Raw genomic sequence first — 18,096 nt, 5'->3', positions numbered from 1 at the left:
TTCACACACGTAATTATTTCCTTACCTGCACATCTGAACCCTGCCTGACGAATACAATGTTTAACTGAGGTAAATTAAATTCTCTTCTCCATCAGATTCTGAATCAACCGAAGAAAACACTGCATCGACATCGGATTCTGGATTCGGCGAACAAACACCCTCAGGTACCACCGGTTCAGAATCATCTTCGACGGTCACTGTGGTCGAAACCGAGATATCATCAGTTCCTAAAATCACTGCGGTGTCCCCGCTAACACCTGCGGTTTGTAGTGCCACCGATTCGCTAAGCACTGTCAGCACCAGGGCGACCACCGCTGAAACAACAACCGATGTTGTCCCGTCCAGTGAAGCTGGCGCGGTGACAACGATCGATGAAGTGCTGCCACCGCCAACAGTGTTCACCGAGCAACTTATTCCGGAACTATTGCCACTTGTGACGGAGAGTAGCCTCGTTCTGCGTCCTGTTCGTAGTATTTCAAACCTTAGCACTGGTAGCAGTATGGTCAACAGTGCAAGCACAATCGCACCCATTGGCACCAAGCGAACTCCCCTGACAACTGCCAAGGTGGACAGTGGAAGGAAAGTATCATCCTTCAAGAGTGTGATAAAAGCAACACATATGATAACTCCTGCGCCGAACACTTTGAAAATGAAGGAATTTGGCACATCTCACGCATCACAACAGCACCAGCAAAACCAATCTGCATCGGGAAGAGCGTTCGTCGGTGCTATAGGAACTAAGAAGACACCAATGTTGCATCACAAACGAGCAGAAAGTAAAACGCGTCCTCAGACGCCACAGATCTATAGTCATTTCAGGTCCCATCGAAACGAGTATCTCAATGCAGCTGGGCAGAAGAATATTAACATCAGTTTAGATTACCTGGCACAATTGGACGAAAAAATCGATAAAGTATTCCACGAGGAGAAAAGTAACATGTTCCTATATATCGATCTACATGGACACGCCTCCAAGAAGGGTGTCTTTATGTACGGCAACCATTTGCCCAACACAATTGAAGCAGTCGAATGTATGCTTCTGCCCCGTCTCATGAGCCTCAACTCACAACACTTCCATTACGATGCTTGCAATTTCAGTGAACGAAATATGTATTACAAGTAAGTATAACTAATAATCATTGAAGAATCGAAATGTATACAAATCTTATTGCAGGGGAAAACGCGATGGCCTATCGAAAGAGGGTTCTGGACGCGTTGCTATTTACAAGTGCACTGGATTGATCAAAAGTTATACGCTGGAGTGCAACTACAATACCGGTAAGAGTGTCAACATTTTGCCCATGAGGGGAAAGGAAACTCCCTCTTCCAAAGTTCAATCACCGGTGCCACCGAAGTACACACCAGCTGTTTTCGAAGAGGTAAAATATTCGCGTTGAAATCAAGTATCTCACGACTAACCCAAGTTCTTTTTGTTTTTAACGATCGATCAACAGGTTGGACGAGCACTCGGCCCATCGATACTCGATCTGACGAATTCGAATCCTCAATCTCGTCTGCCGAACTCGGAGTTTCGCACCCTACAGGGTCTACGCAATACACTTCGGATCGAAATCGAACGTGGGTCTTCGAAAGCTCGCGTCACCAATAAGGTAATGTGTTGTCCCCGGAGTGCTCTTTGTTATGCGGCCTGATCTCTGCTTGATGTGGATGTGGAACTAATTGTAATCAAACATTTCTTGGTGCTAGTCTTTGCTAACTTTGTTGTGATCTGTGATAATTTGAATGTTTGGTAGAATAAGGTTTTTTTTAGGAACTGTTCGCATTTATACATAGTCGGTGTTAAGTCAGACCGGACCAAGTCGCAAAACATCAAAAAATGAGTTAATGATAACACTGGATAAAGAATTTCTTCATCTACAATTCCACATTTACCAGATTTGAAATATGAAACAATAAACAAGAATTATGGTAAAAATTATTTTCCAATTATAATGTAAAGGATGCTGCGATTCACACTTTAAATACGTTTTTCTCAGTCAATGCACTGTCACTTAGTCCGGTCTGACCTAACACCGACCACATCTAACATATTTTTGTTTGGAGACGATGTAAAGTTTTAGCTTTTGCAGTGAGTTCTTTTTTTTTTCGTGTTACTTTCTAAAATAGCTTTTATTGCCTTTATTCTGTCGGTAATTCACCCTCGCTTAACTGTTGAACCAGGCTTACCAGTGCGTTAAACCTGGATTAAAAGATAGAGATCGGGTCTTACGCGAATCTCTGACTCAGTGGACTTTCTTCGCAGATCGTCGGAATCAAATGATCGTGTCCCATTTAAACCTAATATGGCTCGCTACATGCATTTACATCCCAACTTGCTTGGTGTCTACATATTATTATGCAATATATGTTGGATATGAAATGTACAGTTTTCTAATAAACAATGGTTAGAATAGCACAAATCAATCTCCAGCATAAACGTACAGCAACTATGAATCTACCTCGACTTATACAAGAAGGTAAAGTTTCCATAACATTTCTTCAAGAAACATACTTCCAAATGTTCTATATTGGAAAGTTACTTAACACTACCTTCGCAGCTTACATCAAGACAGGCATGACTAACCCACGTGAAATGCCTCGTGCTTACATTCTAAGTCTCTTGACGTGGGGTTGGGGTAGCTCAGACGTCAATCTGAGAGGCTCTGAACTGATGGATGGTATAAATACAAATATTTTGAATGTAGGGAACAAACCAACTTTTGCCAGATCTGGAAGAGAAGGTGTTAGAAATAACGCTTTGCTCTAAGTTTCGCATGAGCTGGGAAATTGGCAGGTACTAAATGAAACTGAACCCTCTCTATCCGATCATAAATATATATATTTTTCGATCATCTTGATGTCACCCTCAATGTGGTAACATATCGTAATCCCAAATCTACTAACTGGCATTTATTTTTGGATAACTTGACCTAATTTCATAAATATTTTTCAACAACTAGATTAGACTTGGAGGACGTCGTGGATCCTACTAAGAAGCTTGTCCGTTTCGTAGTGTTGAATCGACTATCCAAATCGAAAGGTCGGTGGTTGAGTGGTAAGCGTGACCGCCACTCACCCTAGTTGGTCTGGGCTAAATCCCCCGCCCGAGGTCGTTGAGGTTTTTCTGAGGTGAAAAAAATCTGGTAACGCCTTCGGAAGGGGACGAAGTATAAAAGCCAAGCTGTTTGGTCCCCTCTCCCCATGAGTTTTTGATGGCTCCTATATCTAGTCCAGAAAGTGGGAGTTCACTATCTAGCGTCGGTGTTTTTTTGGCCTCTCTGGCATCGGTGTTTGGCCTCGTAGCGGAAATTAAGCTGACGGAAAATAACTAGATTTAGAAGAAGAAAATCGAAAGATTTTCAAATGAACTAGAAAATCCAGAGATGTTGTTTTATATGACGGACGAAACAATGCTCATATATCTCATTCTGGTGATTCGGACTCGTGAGCGTTAGCACGCAATATTGGTTACCACTGAATACTGCTCCATACAAATCGCCTGGAAGATGGAATCTTTTCCGAGCTACTGCAAAAATGGTTTGATATCTTCTCAAACTCTTTTTTTCTTCAATGTGAAGATTTCCTCTCGAGAGGAGTGATCGTCTGGCTACATGAAGAGACAACAACTAGCGCAAGTGACCTGTTGCACTGACGGCTCTCTGATGGAGGGACGTGCTGGTGCTGGTGTCTACTGTCGTAAAATGAGATTGGAACAGTCTCACTCGCTAGGTAGATACTGGTACAAGCAGAAATCTTCGCGATTAAGTAAGGGGTACAATCGGGCGTTCAATAATGCTTGTCCGGCAGATTCATAAACTTCTGCTCCGATGATCAAGGCCCTTAGCTCATACAAATCACAGTTCAAACTAGTGATTACATGTAGAATTGAAATAGAAGAACTTGACATTGATACTATCAACCTCGTTTGGGTGCCGAACATATCGGTATTACTCGAAATGAATGTGCTGGCGAATTGGCCAGGACAGACGCAGCGATTGACTTCGTTGATCCGCCCTGCCAATTTCGACAAGTAAGATAATACGGTCCCGGGCTTCGTCCTAGCACCGCAATTATTGAAGCAATCTACAAACCTGTCACAAAAAAGCGTTTCTGCCCAGTGATTTCGAATTTCCTACATTTTTCGAAACTCAACTGCTGACCAGGGCTTCAACCGGCCAATGCAAACTCAACTATCGCATGGCAACAATTCAGAGTCGCTTAACTGTTAAACCAGTCTTGCCAGTTCGTTAAACCTGGTTTAAAAATTAAGCGAGGGTAAATAGATCGTGCCTTATAAATGAGCATAACAATAAAGTCAAAATATAATCCATGTGACTTATTTCGGTCCAAAGTATCAGAAAAAATCGATTTTGTTTTAATTTGAGTCGTAGAACTATTGGCCACATGGCCCATTCGTTAAAATATTCTTTATTAAAAACTATACTGCCCATTAAAGCATAAGAGTCTCATATGGAAAAATAGCAAGCCGAGAAAAACGCTGTTCAAGATCCACAAAAGCCTAATAGATGGGACAACCATGTTTTAGTTTTTTTTTTGCGATATTTTCTAAACAATCCTGGTAATCTTATGTGTGCATCGTAATTTAGGGCCGATTTCTTCACCATCGCTTAACTTTTAAACCGGGTACCAGTACGTTTAAACCTGGCCTAAGCATTCAGCGAGAGAGAAGAAATCGGTCCTTAGTTGTGATACAAAATACAACCCAACAGATAACTCATTTTCGACAAAAATCCAAATGGAACTACTATGCTTTAACGAGAAGTAATAGACGCAAATGCACAGAGAAATGAAAACCCATGTTACTTGCAGTATAGTATAGCACATTCTGATACCGTAACCGGATGCTGTTAGATGCGTCAACTGAGTGGCAGTGACTGACCACCATTGAGCCCATTTCTCATTTGAACGTATCCACAAATCGCTCCGATTGACCGTTCGATTGTGGGTAAAATGCGCGATACTGTTCTCCGTACACTGCCCATAAAAGCATAAGAGTCCCATATTGAAAAACAGCAAGCCGAGAAAAACGCTGTTCAAGTTTTACATTTTCATTAAGCCTCTTACGGATGGGACAACCATGTTTTGGTATTTTTTCGATATTTTCTGAACAAACCTGGATTCCACGGTGGTCACGACTAAGCTGCTGAAGATCGCGCTGCCGATGGAGCGATGGAATAACAAGTTGATCACCAATTAGTATGCAACCTTGTACAGTGATGACTCACGTCATGCATAAAACCGCTTGACTGTTCTACGATCCTAAAACTCAGAGGGAGAACGGTTTGTTAGAAGAATCATGTAATCACCGCAATCAGGTATGACGTGCTGGTTGATCAGACGGGAAAGTATGTCAGCATTGCCGAATTTTGCTGTCGGGGCTTAGCCCAACGTTGTAACCGGTTCGAAAATGAAAGCGACGACCAAACAACATTTTGTGAAATTTAGTCACTGCAAAAATGATTGCAAGTCCTTCACGATCGGGCTGACCACAGTGTTTCTCTGCTGCTGTTGCTCTAGAGCAAGCTATACCACATTGTGTCCTTAATTCTCTTCTCATTAATCATTTTCTCGCATGCATAACCGTTCTGATCTTCTCAATCCTGTAATAGAATTAGAAATATTAGATTCCATTCGAGTTCTCGAATGGCCGGAAAAGGCGTCCTCTGAAAATCCAGCAAAATCAGGTTCATCATCAGAATCATCTCTTCTTCTTTTGGACACATTTTTCTTAATCATCACATTTCTAATCAAACTTTTATTCTTGTCTATTATCAATTGTCCGCGATGAGCTGTCATATTACTACCTTTGATCGAAATCTGTACTAGATTAAGAGACATCCTCTTCACGAAACTACATCCAAAATCCGACGGGTATGTTTCTATTACTAAGATTCTATTATCTTTTTGGTAACAGATTACGCAATTGCACATTGCTGTATTAAACCCATATTACCGCAATTATTAGCAGTGGAATGACGAATTTCGGTAGCTGTACAAGTATGTGCATCACACAACCGAACATTTGGCAATATGTGTCAATCTCGGCTCTCTTCGTATGTAGGATGATTCGGTCGATTTCTATGATAGTATTAGTATCGAGTCACACCAATCGGAATTTTGGCGGAATTCAGGCTGGAATCTTCCCCAATTATGGCAGAAACCAGCCGGAATCACGGACTTTTTCCTGGGTAGGTTGTTTAGTGAAATAAAAATTCTAAAATCGATACGATGCTTTGTATCGGTTCTGATCTAGGCCCAAACCCAGACCTCGAGTCCGGGACAGACCAGGACCAATCGCGACCAGTGCCGGATCCGGACCAGTGTCCGGATCTTGACCAGTGCCCGGATCCAGACCTAGCTCATCCACTTCCCAGGCTCAGACTTGGTGCTTAGATCCAGACAAGTGTCTGAATCCGGACCATCGGTTAGGATAGGGTTGATGTCCAGGATAGAAAAGAAATTTTAATTTAATGCCGACCGAATTTTAATTTAATAACGCCGTTCAGATGCAAAATGTGTCGTGTAGAACCAATCGAAGCCCGTCTTTAGCCACATTGTGTTCGCTTTGTTTGCTGTGCAATGCAATGACAACACTGAGAATTGACATACAAGTAAAGTTTTCAACTTGTGTAAGAAATAAAACTGCCGTTTTGAAATGACAACAGCAAGTAGCAATTTTCCATTTGGCGGCGCTTCGATCGGCCTGTAATCGCTATACGGGACTTGTGTGCAAACTTGGATACAATGGTGAATCATGCATGCGAACCTGTATGCGATGGTGATTTTCAACGTATCTTCATTTAAATGTTTACACTGCTTTTTCGGGAAAGTTTGTTCCAGCTTATATGTCTGTTCTCTGTGATGACAAGTAAAATGCTACACACTTCTAGATAATCCGACGCGTTAATATCTATTGTATGATAATTGATGAAACATGAGTGCGACTCAGAGAGGATTTGAATATGTTGATATTGCCGCTCATGGAAGTTTTTGTTGGGCCGTTTACGTATTAACCGTCTTCCTATTAGAGCATTTTGTTCTTATTATCCTAAAGGTATTACGGCCTAGTTTTGGGTGTATGAATTCATCGTTTGTCAGCCTTGTTCAAGCATTATATGGTCGGTGTTAAGTCAGACCGGACTAAGTGACAAAATATTGATTTCGAGGAAAACGAGTCGAAAGTTTGAATCGCAGCATATTTTACATTATAATTGGAAATTAATGTTTGTCATAATTCTTGTTTATTGTTACATATTTCAAATCTGGCAAAAGTCGAATGCAGTTGACGAAATTCTTTATCCAGTGCTATCATTATCTCATTTTTTTATGTTTTGCGACTTGGTCCGGTCTGACTTAACCCCGACCATATGTCACTGTTCGTGCCGTTTCACTGGATCGTACGCCGCCTTGGAATCCACAAACAAATGGTCCGCAATTTTTCTCGGAACTTATCCTGAATTTGTCGTAGGATAAACATCTGATCCGTCGTTGATTATTTTCCCGCTTTGGAATTAGCCGACGAAAAATTTAGCCAACGAGCGCAGTCTGCCAAACAGAAGTATCTTATAGGCGGTATTGAGATCGTCTCGGTAGTTATTACAATCGAGTGTATTTCCCTTCTCGTTGATAGGGTACATGAGGCCATCCAATCGATCCAAAAGCATTTCTTCACTTACCCAGATCATCCCAATCACTCAGTAGATTGCTTCCTACAACCGGTCACTCTTAACTTTTAGATGCTCGACCAGGATTTCGTCGTCGTTGTCTTCCAGTTCTTGAATAGCCATTCGCACTTCGTCTAGCATCGTCATATTCCTTGGTAATATGAACCTCAGTCGACTGCCGCTGTGCGTTCAGTCGCATATACCGATGACGTTTACGGCTAAGAGTAGTTTTTGTCGGTTACAGCGGGTTTTCGATGACTACAAATGTAACCCGTCAGGGTAACAATTTAGCACTGGGTGGAAATATACCTTTTTTTACGTATACACTCCGTAGAGTGTATTGTTTACGTAAAATTATGCTCACCACTGTTCCATATGATCGTTCGCTTTTTACGTTAAATTTTGTTTATATTTTTGTTTGTGAACGATTTTGTTAGATCAGATAGGTGTAGTAATTTTTGTTAAATATTTGTATATTAATAACATAGGGTTTAGTCAGGTAACCGCTCTCCTCTCGCTGCGAAAAGTGTGCGGACTATGCTGTACCATAGCGATGACAGCTATGCGGGATGTGCGTTTTTTTGGTGTTGGTGATAGTGGAGTGCGGAAGGCGGCCATCGAGTGAGAAAGTGACGGACCACGGCATCAAACAGACGTCCAGATAATTTTTGTCTTTTTCGGGACAGTTCCCCGCCACTAGAAGGAAGGATTCAGTGCGCGCGTGTGACGGCGATATAAAACCGTCGAATAGTGCCGGCCCGTGGTTCGGGCACTAGTGAAGTGAGTGGTGTTGGTTCGCCGAAGTGGGACAGCTAACCGTAAAGGAGCATTCTCGCGTCCCCGGCTAAAACCCAAGGAACCGAACACCGACCGTTCTCGCTATAGAGGATAAGTCGAACGAGCCTAGCTCTCCTCTATAGCTAATAGCCAAGGAGAACGAAGCAGGGTGGACAAAGGTTCCCCCTGGGAAGTGCACTGCGGTGACTTCCGGGATAGCTTGCGGCGAGCAAGTTGATCCGGCGATAGTTCGCCAACGTCGCTAGGGAGGTTCCAACAAAGGAGCCAAGCTCACCTCCCTAGCTAACCGTAAAGGACCGCTGCCGGAGCAGCCAACGGAACCCGGACAAGTACGCGGCCGTTGTTGTCCCGGCCTGCCGGAAGGAAACCGCCCGCCTTCCCTTCACCAGCAGCATTGGGATTCCGCATCAGCAGCAGTGGAGAGTAGAAGAGAAATAAACACGGTAAATTTAATTCATTTGTTTGTTTACTTTTTTTGTTGTTACGAAAATCCGAAATTCTGTAGAGGCACCTAGGCCGCCCTGAAAAGAAGGGTTCGCCGGGCAAACCAGAACCCGAGTAGTGGGCAAACCCCTACTTACATTTGGCGCACAGCGCAAAACACACTGAAAAAAATATTTTCCTATTTTGGAAAATATTTTTTTCTTCCGGAGTGTGGGGTGCTTCTACTAAATCTAGGATTTTCGTAGAACAGTCGGTGAGGTTTCTTCCGCAATATTGTTCCGCGGTCGTATTATTTATTTATTTACATTTGTTGGCGTATTTTTTCGATTTTTTGTTTTTTCCTTTTTATTTTTGTCCGAATTTGTGGATTGCGTTGTTTGTGTTTGGTCTGCCGGACGAGTAGTTTGAAGGTTGTTGTCATTTATTCGGTTGCGGTGGCCAATCGCCTTGTATTCTCAATCCGGTTTGAGACATTTTTGGAGCAGCTTGATTTCCTGAAATTTTAAGGGAATCGTTAGTGGGCGAAAAATCAGAAATAATACCGTGTCAGTACTTACATGCTTTGTGTCTTGGTGATTTCTTCCAATATAGCGCAAGTTATGATGGCGTTGGAGAAATTCAACCAAGCGTGTGTGTTCATGCGCGTCGATCATTTACATTTCGATGAGCTGGATTTTGAGTTGCTATCTCGAAGCATTTTTATCTCTCCTGATTCGGATCTTTCGGGTGTCCAGCGGCAGCGGCGTCTTCGGGGAATTTTGTCGCATGAGCGGTCGTCTCGGAGGGAATTAGTTCGTAATTTCCGGGGTGATGTGGGTGAAGAAAAGGAGATCTGCCTTGGTAAATTACTAACAATCAAGGAGGATCTCCAGTACCGGTGCCCAAACAAGGAGATTTACCGAACACGGTTGCTTCATTTGGGGTCTAGGCTCCAGGTTATCCGAAATTATGCGGCAGGGGAGGTTAACCAGGAAATTTCGGGGTTGCTGGAGGAAGTTCTAGCAGTTTATGCCAGTCATTTCAGTGACGAACACGCAGCACTTCCTCCCGACAACCAAGAAGGGGAGGATGGAGAAATTTTGGGAGATTTGCTGAGTACATACGTACCTGCAATTCCACAGGGATCCAATCCTTCCGATAACGAAGGATCTCTTTCTAAACAGCTCGTAGGAGACGACCTGTTGCGTGTCTTGTGCGAGATGAGGGACGAGATTCGACAATTGCGACAGCAATCCGACGATAATAGAGCCCTAGCGTCTCAGGGGTCTGATGCTTTTTCAAAAGCTACCGAAACGCTAATGGGTGGGATTGCTTCACTGACAACAATTTCGTCAGTTTTGAGAAAGACGGTTCAAGAAGTTGTCTCACTTCGTGAATCCGTCAGTGAACTTCGGGCACTAGTACATCAGAAGGAAAGTGCTCCCGAGATGGATCTGCAGACCGATCTGGAAGATTTGCGTTTGATGGACGTACCCGATTCATTTGATGCACCAGAGATTCCTCGCCCAACACTGGCGCCCAGTCCCGATCAATTTGTGTTGAAGCGAGGATTCTCGGGTCAACAAAATCTATGTCCATCACTTCCTATCGAGAAACCGAAACAGAATACTGGATTCACAGCCCCGTACCAAACTCAGAACCAGCCTTACGTTCCTGAATTGACCGAACAGCTGGCGGGACCATCATATCCGAACTTTTCGATATCCACCCATGCGGGAAACGGATCGATGGTGGCCCCCAGGAATTACTCGCGAAACCCGCAACGCGTCGCTGATTGGAAGATTCGGAAGTATGCTGGAACTGATGAAGGAACTGGACTTAATGAGTTTTTGGACACCGTAGCAAATTACGCTGCGTGTGAACAAATGTGCGAAGAAGAACTTTTCAATTCTGCGATGCATCTGTTCACTGGCAATGCTTTGACCTGGTATCAGGCTATGCGTGCGCAAAACCGGTTGTTTAACTGGAACCATCTTGTTTGCGAGCTCAAGGTAAATTTCGTACATCCTGAACTTGATGCTACGCTCAAAATGAAGGCTCTCCAGCGCCGGCAGATGCGTAACGAATCTTTCCAGGAATACTTCCTGGAAATGGAAAAAATATTTCGTGCTATGACGGTTCCAATGGCACCGAGCGAAAAACTCGACGTGCTCAAGCGGAACCTGAAAGCCGATTATAAACAAATGCTGATTCTCAGGCCAGTGAACACGCTTTCAGAATTGATGAGTCTTGGTAAATCGATCGACGCCTCCAAGACGCCGATTTATCAGAAAGTTTTCGGTTCTTCTCGGGAAGTTGCTGCTTATTCTGATAATCCACCACAAAACAAACAAAAACAAAATAATCAAAACCAAAAGGGAGGTGGACAGAATAACGGCAACGCAAAATCCAAAACGTTTTGGAACAAGAATGCCAAACCGGCAGGTCTTGATTCAAGCAAGCCTCCTGACAACCAGAAAAAGAAACAGCAAGGGAATCAGGACGGCAAGAATCTCGAAGGAAACAATCAAAAACCAATCGAACCACCGCAGAAACCTATAATGTGTCTGGAATATTTGGTGGAAAAGCATCGTCCTCCCGTGCTCGGCGTCTGCTACAATTGTGGAGACAAAGGACACGAACATGAGGAATGTCGGAAACCAAAGCGGGTCTTCTGCATCGTGTGTGCGTTTAAAGGTTTTGATGTTTCTCGTTGCCCTTACTGCCTAAAAAACGGGATCAGAACCAACTGAAGTCGCAGTTGGCAGTAAAGCAGCGCTCCAAAGAACAACTAACAATCCATCCCCAGATTTACGACAGTTTTCGACCGGCTCGTGATGAGGACTATGATAATTCGTTGTCTGTCGAAACCATCGTCCTTGACGACCCGTTCGATAACCGTCCATTTGCAATAGTCGCTGTGTACGGCAAATCCTTCAAAGCCTTGCTCGACAGTGGTAGTAACGCCACGATTATGACTAAAAAGCTATACCGAAAGTTTTCGAAAAGTCCCTTGAAAAGTTTGGAACGACCATTCGAACTACGTTCTGCAAATGGTCAATCCTTACCAATCATTGGACAAGCGTATCTCCCGTATACTTTTCAAAATTTGACAAAGGTCCTATGCACTCTTGTAGTAGAGCATCTGACCGTCAACTCCATTCTAGGTATGGACTTTTGGCGCGCCTTTGGGATTTCTCCTGAGATACAAAACTGTGCTCTGTTGAACTCAGGTCAGGAATCGGAAGACGACGAAGAAGATGAAGTACCGCGTGAGTCGATACTCACTTCGGAACAGTTAGCGCGCGTAGAAGAAGTAAAGAAGTGTTTCCAGGCAGTAGAGCCCGGAAAGCTAAGCCCAACCTCATTCACAGAGCACAGGATTGTCATCAAAGATGAATTCCAAGGTGCGGCACCCGTTTGCCGATATCCTTATCACATGAGCCCAAAGAAACTGTCTAAGGTCTGGGAAGAAGTTGACCGATGGCGGTCTATGGGAATTATCGAGGAGTCTGATTCGGATTGGTCGCTTAATATTGTGGCGGTCACGAAACCAGACGACTCAATTCGCCTTTGTCTAGACGCTAGGCCTCTCAATGAGCGTACTGTACGAGATGCATACCCTCTGCCCCACCCTGGGCGAATATTGGGCGGCTTACCCAAGGCGAAGTACCTGTCTACCATAGACTTGAAGGAGGCCTTTCTCCAGGTACCCCTGGCTAAGGATAGTCGCAAATATACCGCTTTCAGTGTTCCCGGCAGGGGTATGTTCCAATTTACCCGTCTACCATTTGGTCTCGTCAACAGCCCCGCTACTCTGGCGCGACTGATGGACCAGGTTCTAGGACGAGGTAAATGGGAACCTTACGTTTTCGTCTACCTAGATGACATCATCGTGGTAAGCGAAACGTTCGAGCATCACATACAGTTGCTCAAAGCAGTGGCCGATTGTCTAGCAAGAGCCAATCTAACCATCAATTTGGAAAAATCCCGTTTTGGAGTCCCCGAACTAAAGTTTCTTGGTTATTTGTTGAATCGGGACGGACTCAAGGTCAATCCTGACAAAATTCAGCCGATTCTCGACTACGAGAGACCGGTTACCGTGACGAAACTTCGTCGTTTCCTCGGGATGTGCGGTTATTACCGCCGTTTCATTGATCGGTTCAGTGAGGTCACTGCTCCCTTGACCGATCTGCTCAAAACGAAAACCAAGAGCTTAGTTTGGAACTCCGAGGCAGAACTCGCGTTCCTTAAAATTAAGGAACTTCTAGTCACTCCTCCAGTTTTAGTCCCACCAGACTTCTCCAAAGAATTCATTCTTCAGACAGACGCTAGTGACGTAGCAGTCGCTGCTGTTCTGGTGCAGGAGTATCCCGAGGGTGAGAAAGTAGTTGCTTACTTTTCGCACAAACTGACCACTCCCCAAAGGAACTATCATGCAACTGAAAAGGAAGGTCTGGCGGTGATAATGGCGGTTGAACACTTTCGAGGTTACTTGGAAGGTTATCATTTTCGACTGGTCACTGATTCGTCAGCGATTACATGGATACTGAAGACTAAATGGAAAACCAGTTCACGTTTGAGTCGTTGGAGTTTAGAATTGCAACTCTACGACATGTCTATTGAGCACCGGAAAGGCAAGGACAATGTCGTTCCAGATGCGTTATCCCGGGCCATAGCAGCCGTTTCCGCTTTGTCCACCTCAGACTGGTACTGTTCCATGAAGTCCAAAGTTATCCAAAATCCTGACGACTATGCCGACTTCAAAGTAGAAAATGATCAACTTTTCAAGTATGTAAACTCGAAAGTTGTTCCGTGCGACTCGCGGTTCAGTTGGAAACTCGTCCCAGCACCCGAGTTCCGTCAAGATTTGATTCAACGTACCCACGAAAATTTGCTTCACGTGGGATACGATAAAACGATCCACGAAGTGCAGTTACGATATTACTGGCCTCGTATGGGATCTGAAGTGGGACGTGCAAGGAAATCAAAGCTCCTTTCGTCCCAGTCCAGCCCGAAATGGGTCAGTCGCGTGCGACTAATGCACCATGGCGAATGGTTTCTGTGGACTATATTGGTCCTCTTCCAAAAAGCAAACGTGGCAATCAACACTTGCTTGTCGTCCTCGACGTCTTCAGCAAGTACGTCATGTTAACCCCCGTTCGCAAAATCGCGAGTACATCACTCTGTACGATACTACGCGAACAGTGGTTCAATCGCCATGGTAGCCCGGAAATTCTGCTAAGCGACAATGCCTCCACTTTCACCTCGAAGGAGTTCAGTCAATTCATAAAAGAAACCAACGTCAAACATTGGCTGAATTCGCGCTATCATTCGCAGGCTAACCCAGTGGAGCGAACAAATCGCTCGATAAACACCGCAATCCGGGCATATGCTCGAACCGAGCAGCGCAACTGGGATGTCCACATCACCGATGTGGAGCGCATCCTAAATACTACCGTTCATTCCTCCACTGGGTTTAGTCCTCATTTCATTATACACGGGTGTGAAATGGCATCTGCCGATAACTTCAGCAGGATTTCCGGTGAGGGTGACCTAGAAACAAGACACCAACAGATAGACAAAATCCGGGAGATTGTGATCAAACATTTGGCAAAGGCAAGCGAGGGCATTCGACGTCAGTACAACTTGCGTCATCGAAAGTTCTCCAAACCTTTTGAAACGGGACAAATGGTGTACCGTCGAAACATGAAGTTGTCGAATGCACTCGAGTCGTACAATGCTAAACTTGGATCACAATACTTACCGGCTAAAATTGTCTCAAAAAAGGGTGTATCCTCCTACGAGCTGGAGGATTTAGCAGGTAAAAACCTCGGAGTTTGGCCAGCAAATCTCCTTAAACCAGCATAAAAACTTTTCCGTGCCGTCTGTGGACTGACGGTATGCTCACTATGTACTCACTTGGGAGTTTTCCAAAAGCAGCCGTCAGTTCCCGACAATAACAACACGGACTTTAGTCCGAATAAAAAAAAAAACAAACATTTCTCCGTCTTCTCTATTTTATTTGTGGAAGACCAACTCTGCCGCGGGAAGCTTCTTCATTAGCTTCATGCACTTATTTTGAGCCACACTCGCGCAGTGTGGTAAACAAACACTCGCTCGAAATATATGCTCCGGCCCCGGTGACGACTACGGTAGGGTGGAATACTCCACTAAAAAAACCACTAATCTTATACCGTGCCGTTCTCCCGGGCACCGGACGCATCTAAACACACTACCTGCCGTGTTCGGCAAACAGAAACAAAGTTCTTTAGCGCCCCACTCACGCAGTGAGGTAATCAAATTATCTCACTTAATGTATGGTCGGGGACCCGTCTTGGCCACGGAAGGATGGAATTATCCACTTCAATAAACACAAATGTTACACCGTGGTCCCCGAACGCACCTAAATACACTTTCTGCCGTGTTCGGCAACATGAAATTTTTCCAAAATCCCTCTTCGTGGGAAACACTCGCACCTACGGGTGCACTAAATCCTGTTATTTTCCCTTGTTTGGGACACAAAAAAGCCTATTCACTTATCCCTTCTTCGATAGGGACACAAATAAATACACGCGTCTAATTCCCGACCGCAATAAATACCGAAGACTCGCGGAAACGGTATAAAATCGCGAATAAAAACAGTGCGAACGCCGATTTCGCGAACTGTTTTGTTTTTATTTACAATTTTTGAATGCATCATCAATTTTGACATTCCCCGATGTTCGCACCAAGGTTATGCATCATGCAGGTGTAGCCTGATTCGGATCAGGATGGTATGGGTGTTAGAGGGATGTGGGTTAAACAGCGCATCGCGTCTTCGATTTCGAATCGAATAATAAAATTTTATTTCGCATAATTTTGGGTTTTGTGGTTAAACCTGGGATGGTTCGTTTGATTCCAGCGGGAATCATTTTGATATTTTTAAATTATGCGAAAGACATTCTTTGGTCCCTCTCAAACGTTTCTTTTGCTATGTACGAAGCGTTTTGAGGCGAAAAGGGACGAATATACAAACTTTTTGTCCGGAATGTCTGTGAGTGGAAGAAACGATGACGTGTTAAGCGGTATTGTATGTGTGAATGTATGAGTGTGGAATCGAACAGAGTGAATGAATGTTCGAGTGAATGATTAGATAAAATTGTTTTGGGGTCAATTCGAAGTACTTATCGGAATGTGAATGATCGAGTAGGCCAGTGATTGAGGATGAATGAATGGGATAATTGTATGAATGTATTTGGATAGAAACCCCAACACAGGCGTGTAGTACTGGTACCGTAAGAACACGAGGCATTTCTGGACAGTCGAAAAAAAAAACGAACAAAATAATGTCGACAACCGTTCCCCTGCAAGTTGGAACATTGAAAATTGTCAATGCCACTTGCAGAATTTTGGGAATTTCGAGTTGTTACCGATCTTGTTTTCGGATTGGATTTAGAATTCAACCCATAGCCGAATGATGGCAGTGGCTGATAGCCTCTCGCTTCGCGTATGCTGTCAGTATTATCAGACCCAACACAGGCAAACTTTTCACCAATGAGGACATCCGGTCGATTATTTTTTTGAGATGAAAATTTATAAATTGCGGAATAAATGATTAGGTGTAGTTAGTTTTTCTTTGTTTATTTATTTATTTATTCATTTCGTTCATTATTATTGTATCGGTATTAGGTGTTAGGTTAGAAAAAAATTGTTGCCAATTTTTTTCCACCCGGTGTGGGCGAGATTGTAACCCGTCAGGGTAACAATTTAGCACTGGGTGGAAATATACCTTTTTTACGTATACACTCCGTAGAGTGTATTGTTTACGTAAAATTATGCTCACCACTGTTCCATATGATCGTTCGCTTTTTACGTTAAATTTTGTTTATATTTTTGTTTGTGAACGATTTTGTTAGATCAGATAGGTGTAGTAATTTTTGTTAAATATTTGTATATTAATAACATAGGGTTTAGTCAGGTAACCGCTCTCCTCTCGCTGCGAAAAGTGTGCGGACTATGCTGTACCATAGCGATGACAGCTATGCGGGATGTGCGTTTTTTTGGTGTTGGTGATAGTGGAGTGCGGAAGGCGGCCATCGAGTGAGAAAGTGACGGACCACGGCATCAAACAGACGTCCAGATAATTTTTGTCTTTTTCGGGACAGTTCCCCGCCACTAGAAGGAAGGATTCAGTGCGCGCGTGTGACGGCGATATAAAACCGTCGAATAGTGCCGGCCCGTGGTTCGGGCACTAGTGAAGTGAGTGGTGTTGGTTCGCCGAAGTGGGACAGCTAACCGTAAAGGAGCATTCTCGCGTCCCCGGCTAAAACCCAAGGAACCGAACACCGACCGTTCTCGCTATAGAGGATAAGTCGAACGAGCCTAGCTCTCCTCTATAGATAATAGCCAAGGAGAACGAAGCAGGGTGGACAAAGGTTCCCCCTGGGAAGTGCACTGCGGTGACTTCCGGGATAGCTTGCGGCGAGCAAGTTGATCCGGCGATAGTTCGCCAACGTCGCTAGGGAGGTTCCAACAAAGGAGCCAAGCTCACCTCCCTAGCTAACCGTAAAGGACCGCTGCCGGAGCAGCCAACGGAACCCGGACAAGTACGCGGCCGTTGTTGTCCCGGCCTGCCGGAAGGAAACCGCCCGCCTTCCCTTCACCAGCAGCATTGGGATTCCGCATCAGCAGCAGTGGAGAGTAGAAGAGAAATAAACACGGTAAATTTAATTCATTTGTTTGTTTACTTTTTTTGTTGTTACGAAAATCCGAAATTCTGTAGAGGCACCTAGGCCGCCCTGAAAAGAAGGGTTCGCCGGGCAAACCAGAACCCGAGTAGTGGGCAAACCCCTACTTACACAAAGAATCACTCTGATTCATCGACGTACGTTGGTTTTAATTGCAATTGTAGATTTTTTCTTGATTTCTAACCGAAGGTTTGTCAGCTTTATACAACACTGATCAGTTCAATGATTTGGGTAGGATAACAGCATTTTCTAATTGTAAATAATGTCATCAAGAATGCTTGGGATGGTCAGATAAGAAGGAATATACTTTACCAGTCTCACCACACGAACTCCTTTGGAAATTTGGGGAAGAAGTGTTTCCAATAATAGTAAGTAGTACACGGTGCCAGATAGTGCAGCCGAACTTCAACTGAGTCATCGTCATTACATAGGGTAATCAGCCTTTTTTTGGCTCTATTAGG

General features: G+C 44.0%; 1 protein-coding gene across 4 annotated transcripts in view; it reads left to right on the top strand.

The window, feature by feature from the left end:
* The window catches only part of LOC131693378 (uncharacterized), a 49,317-nt gene that overhangs the window by 28,675 nt on the left and 2,546 nt on the right, over positions 1-18,096 (top strand). For all 4 annotated transcript variants that reach the window (XM_058981146.1, XM_058981145.1, XM_058981144.1 and 1 more), the window contains exons 7-9: positions 96-1,119; positions 1,175-1,379; positions 1,455-1,610. In XM_058981146.1, coding sequence (XP_058837129.1) covers positions 96-1,119; positions 1,175-1,379; positions 1,455-1,610 — 1,385 coding nt within the window. The remainder of the gene's footprint in view (positions 1-95; positions 1,120-1,174; positions 1,380-1,454; positions 1,611-18,096) is intronic.

The sequence above is a fragment of the Topomyia yanbarensis genome, chromosome 3 (genome assembly GCF_030247195.1).
Source record: "Topomyia yanbarensis strain Yona2022 chromosome 3, ASM3024719v1, whole genome shotgun sequence".
In the NCBI taxonomy this organism is placed as follows: domain Eukaryota; kingdom Metazoa; phylum Arthropoda; class Insecta; order Diptera; family Culicidae; genus Topomyia; species Topomyia yanbarensis.
The sequence above is the reverse complement of the archived record's forward strand: the minus strand, read 5'-3'. Positions and strand labels throughout refer to the sequence as shown.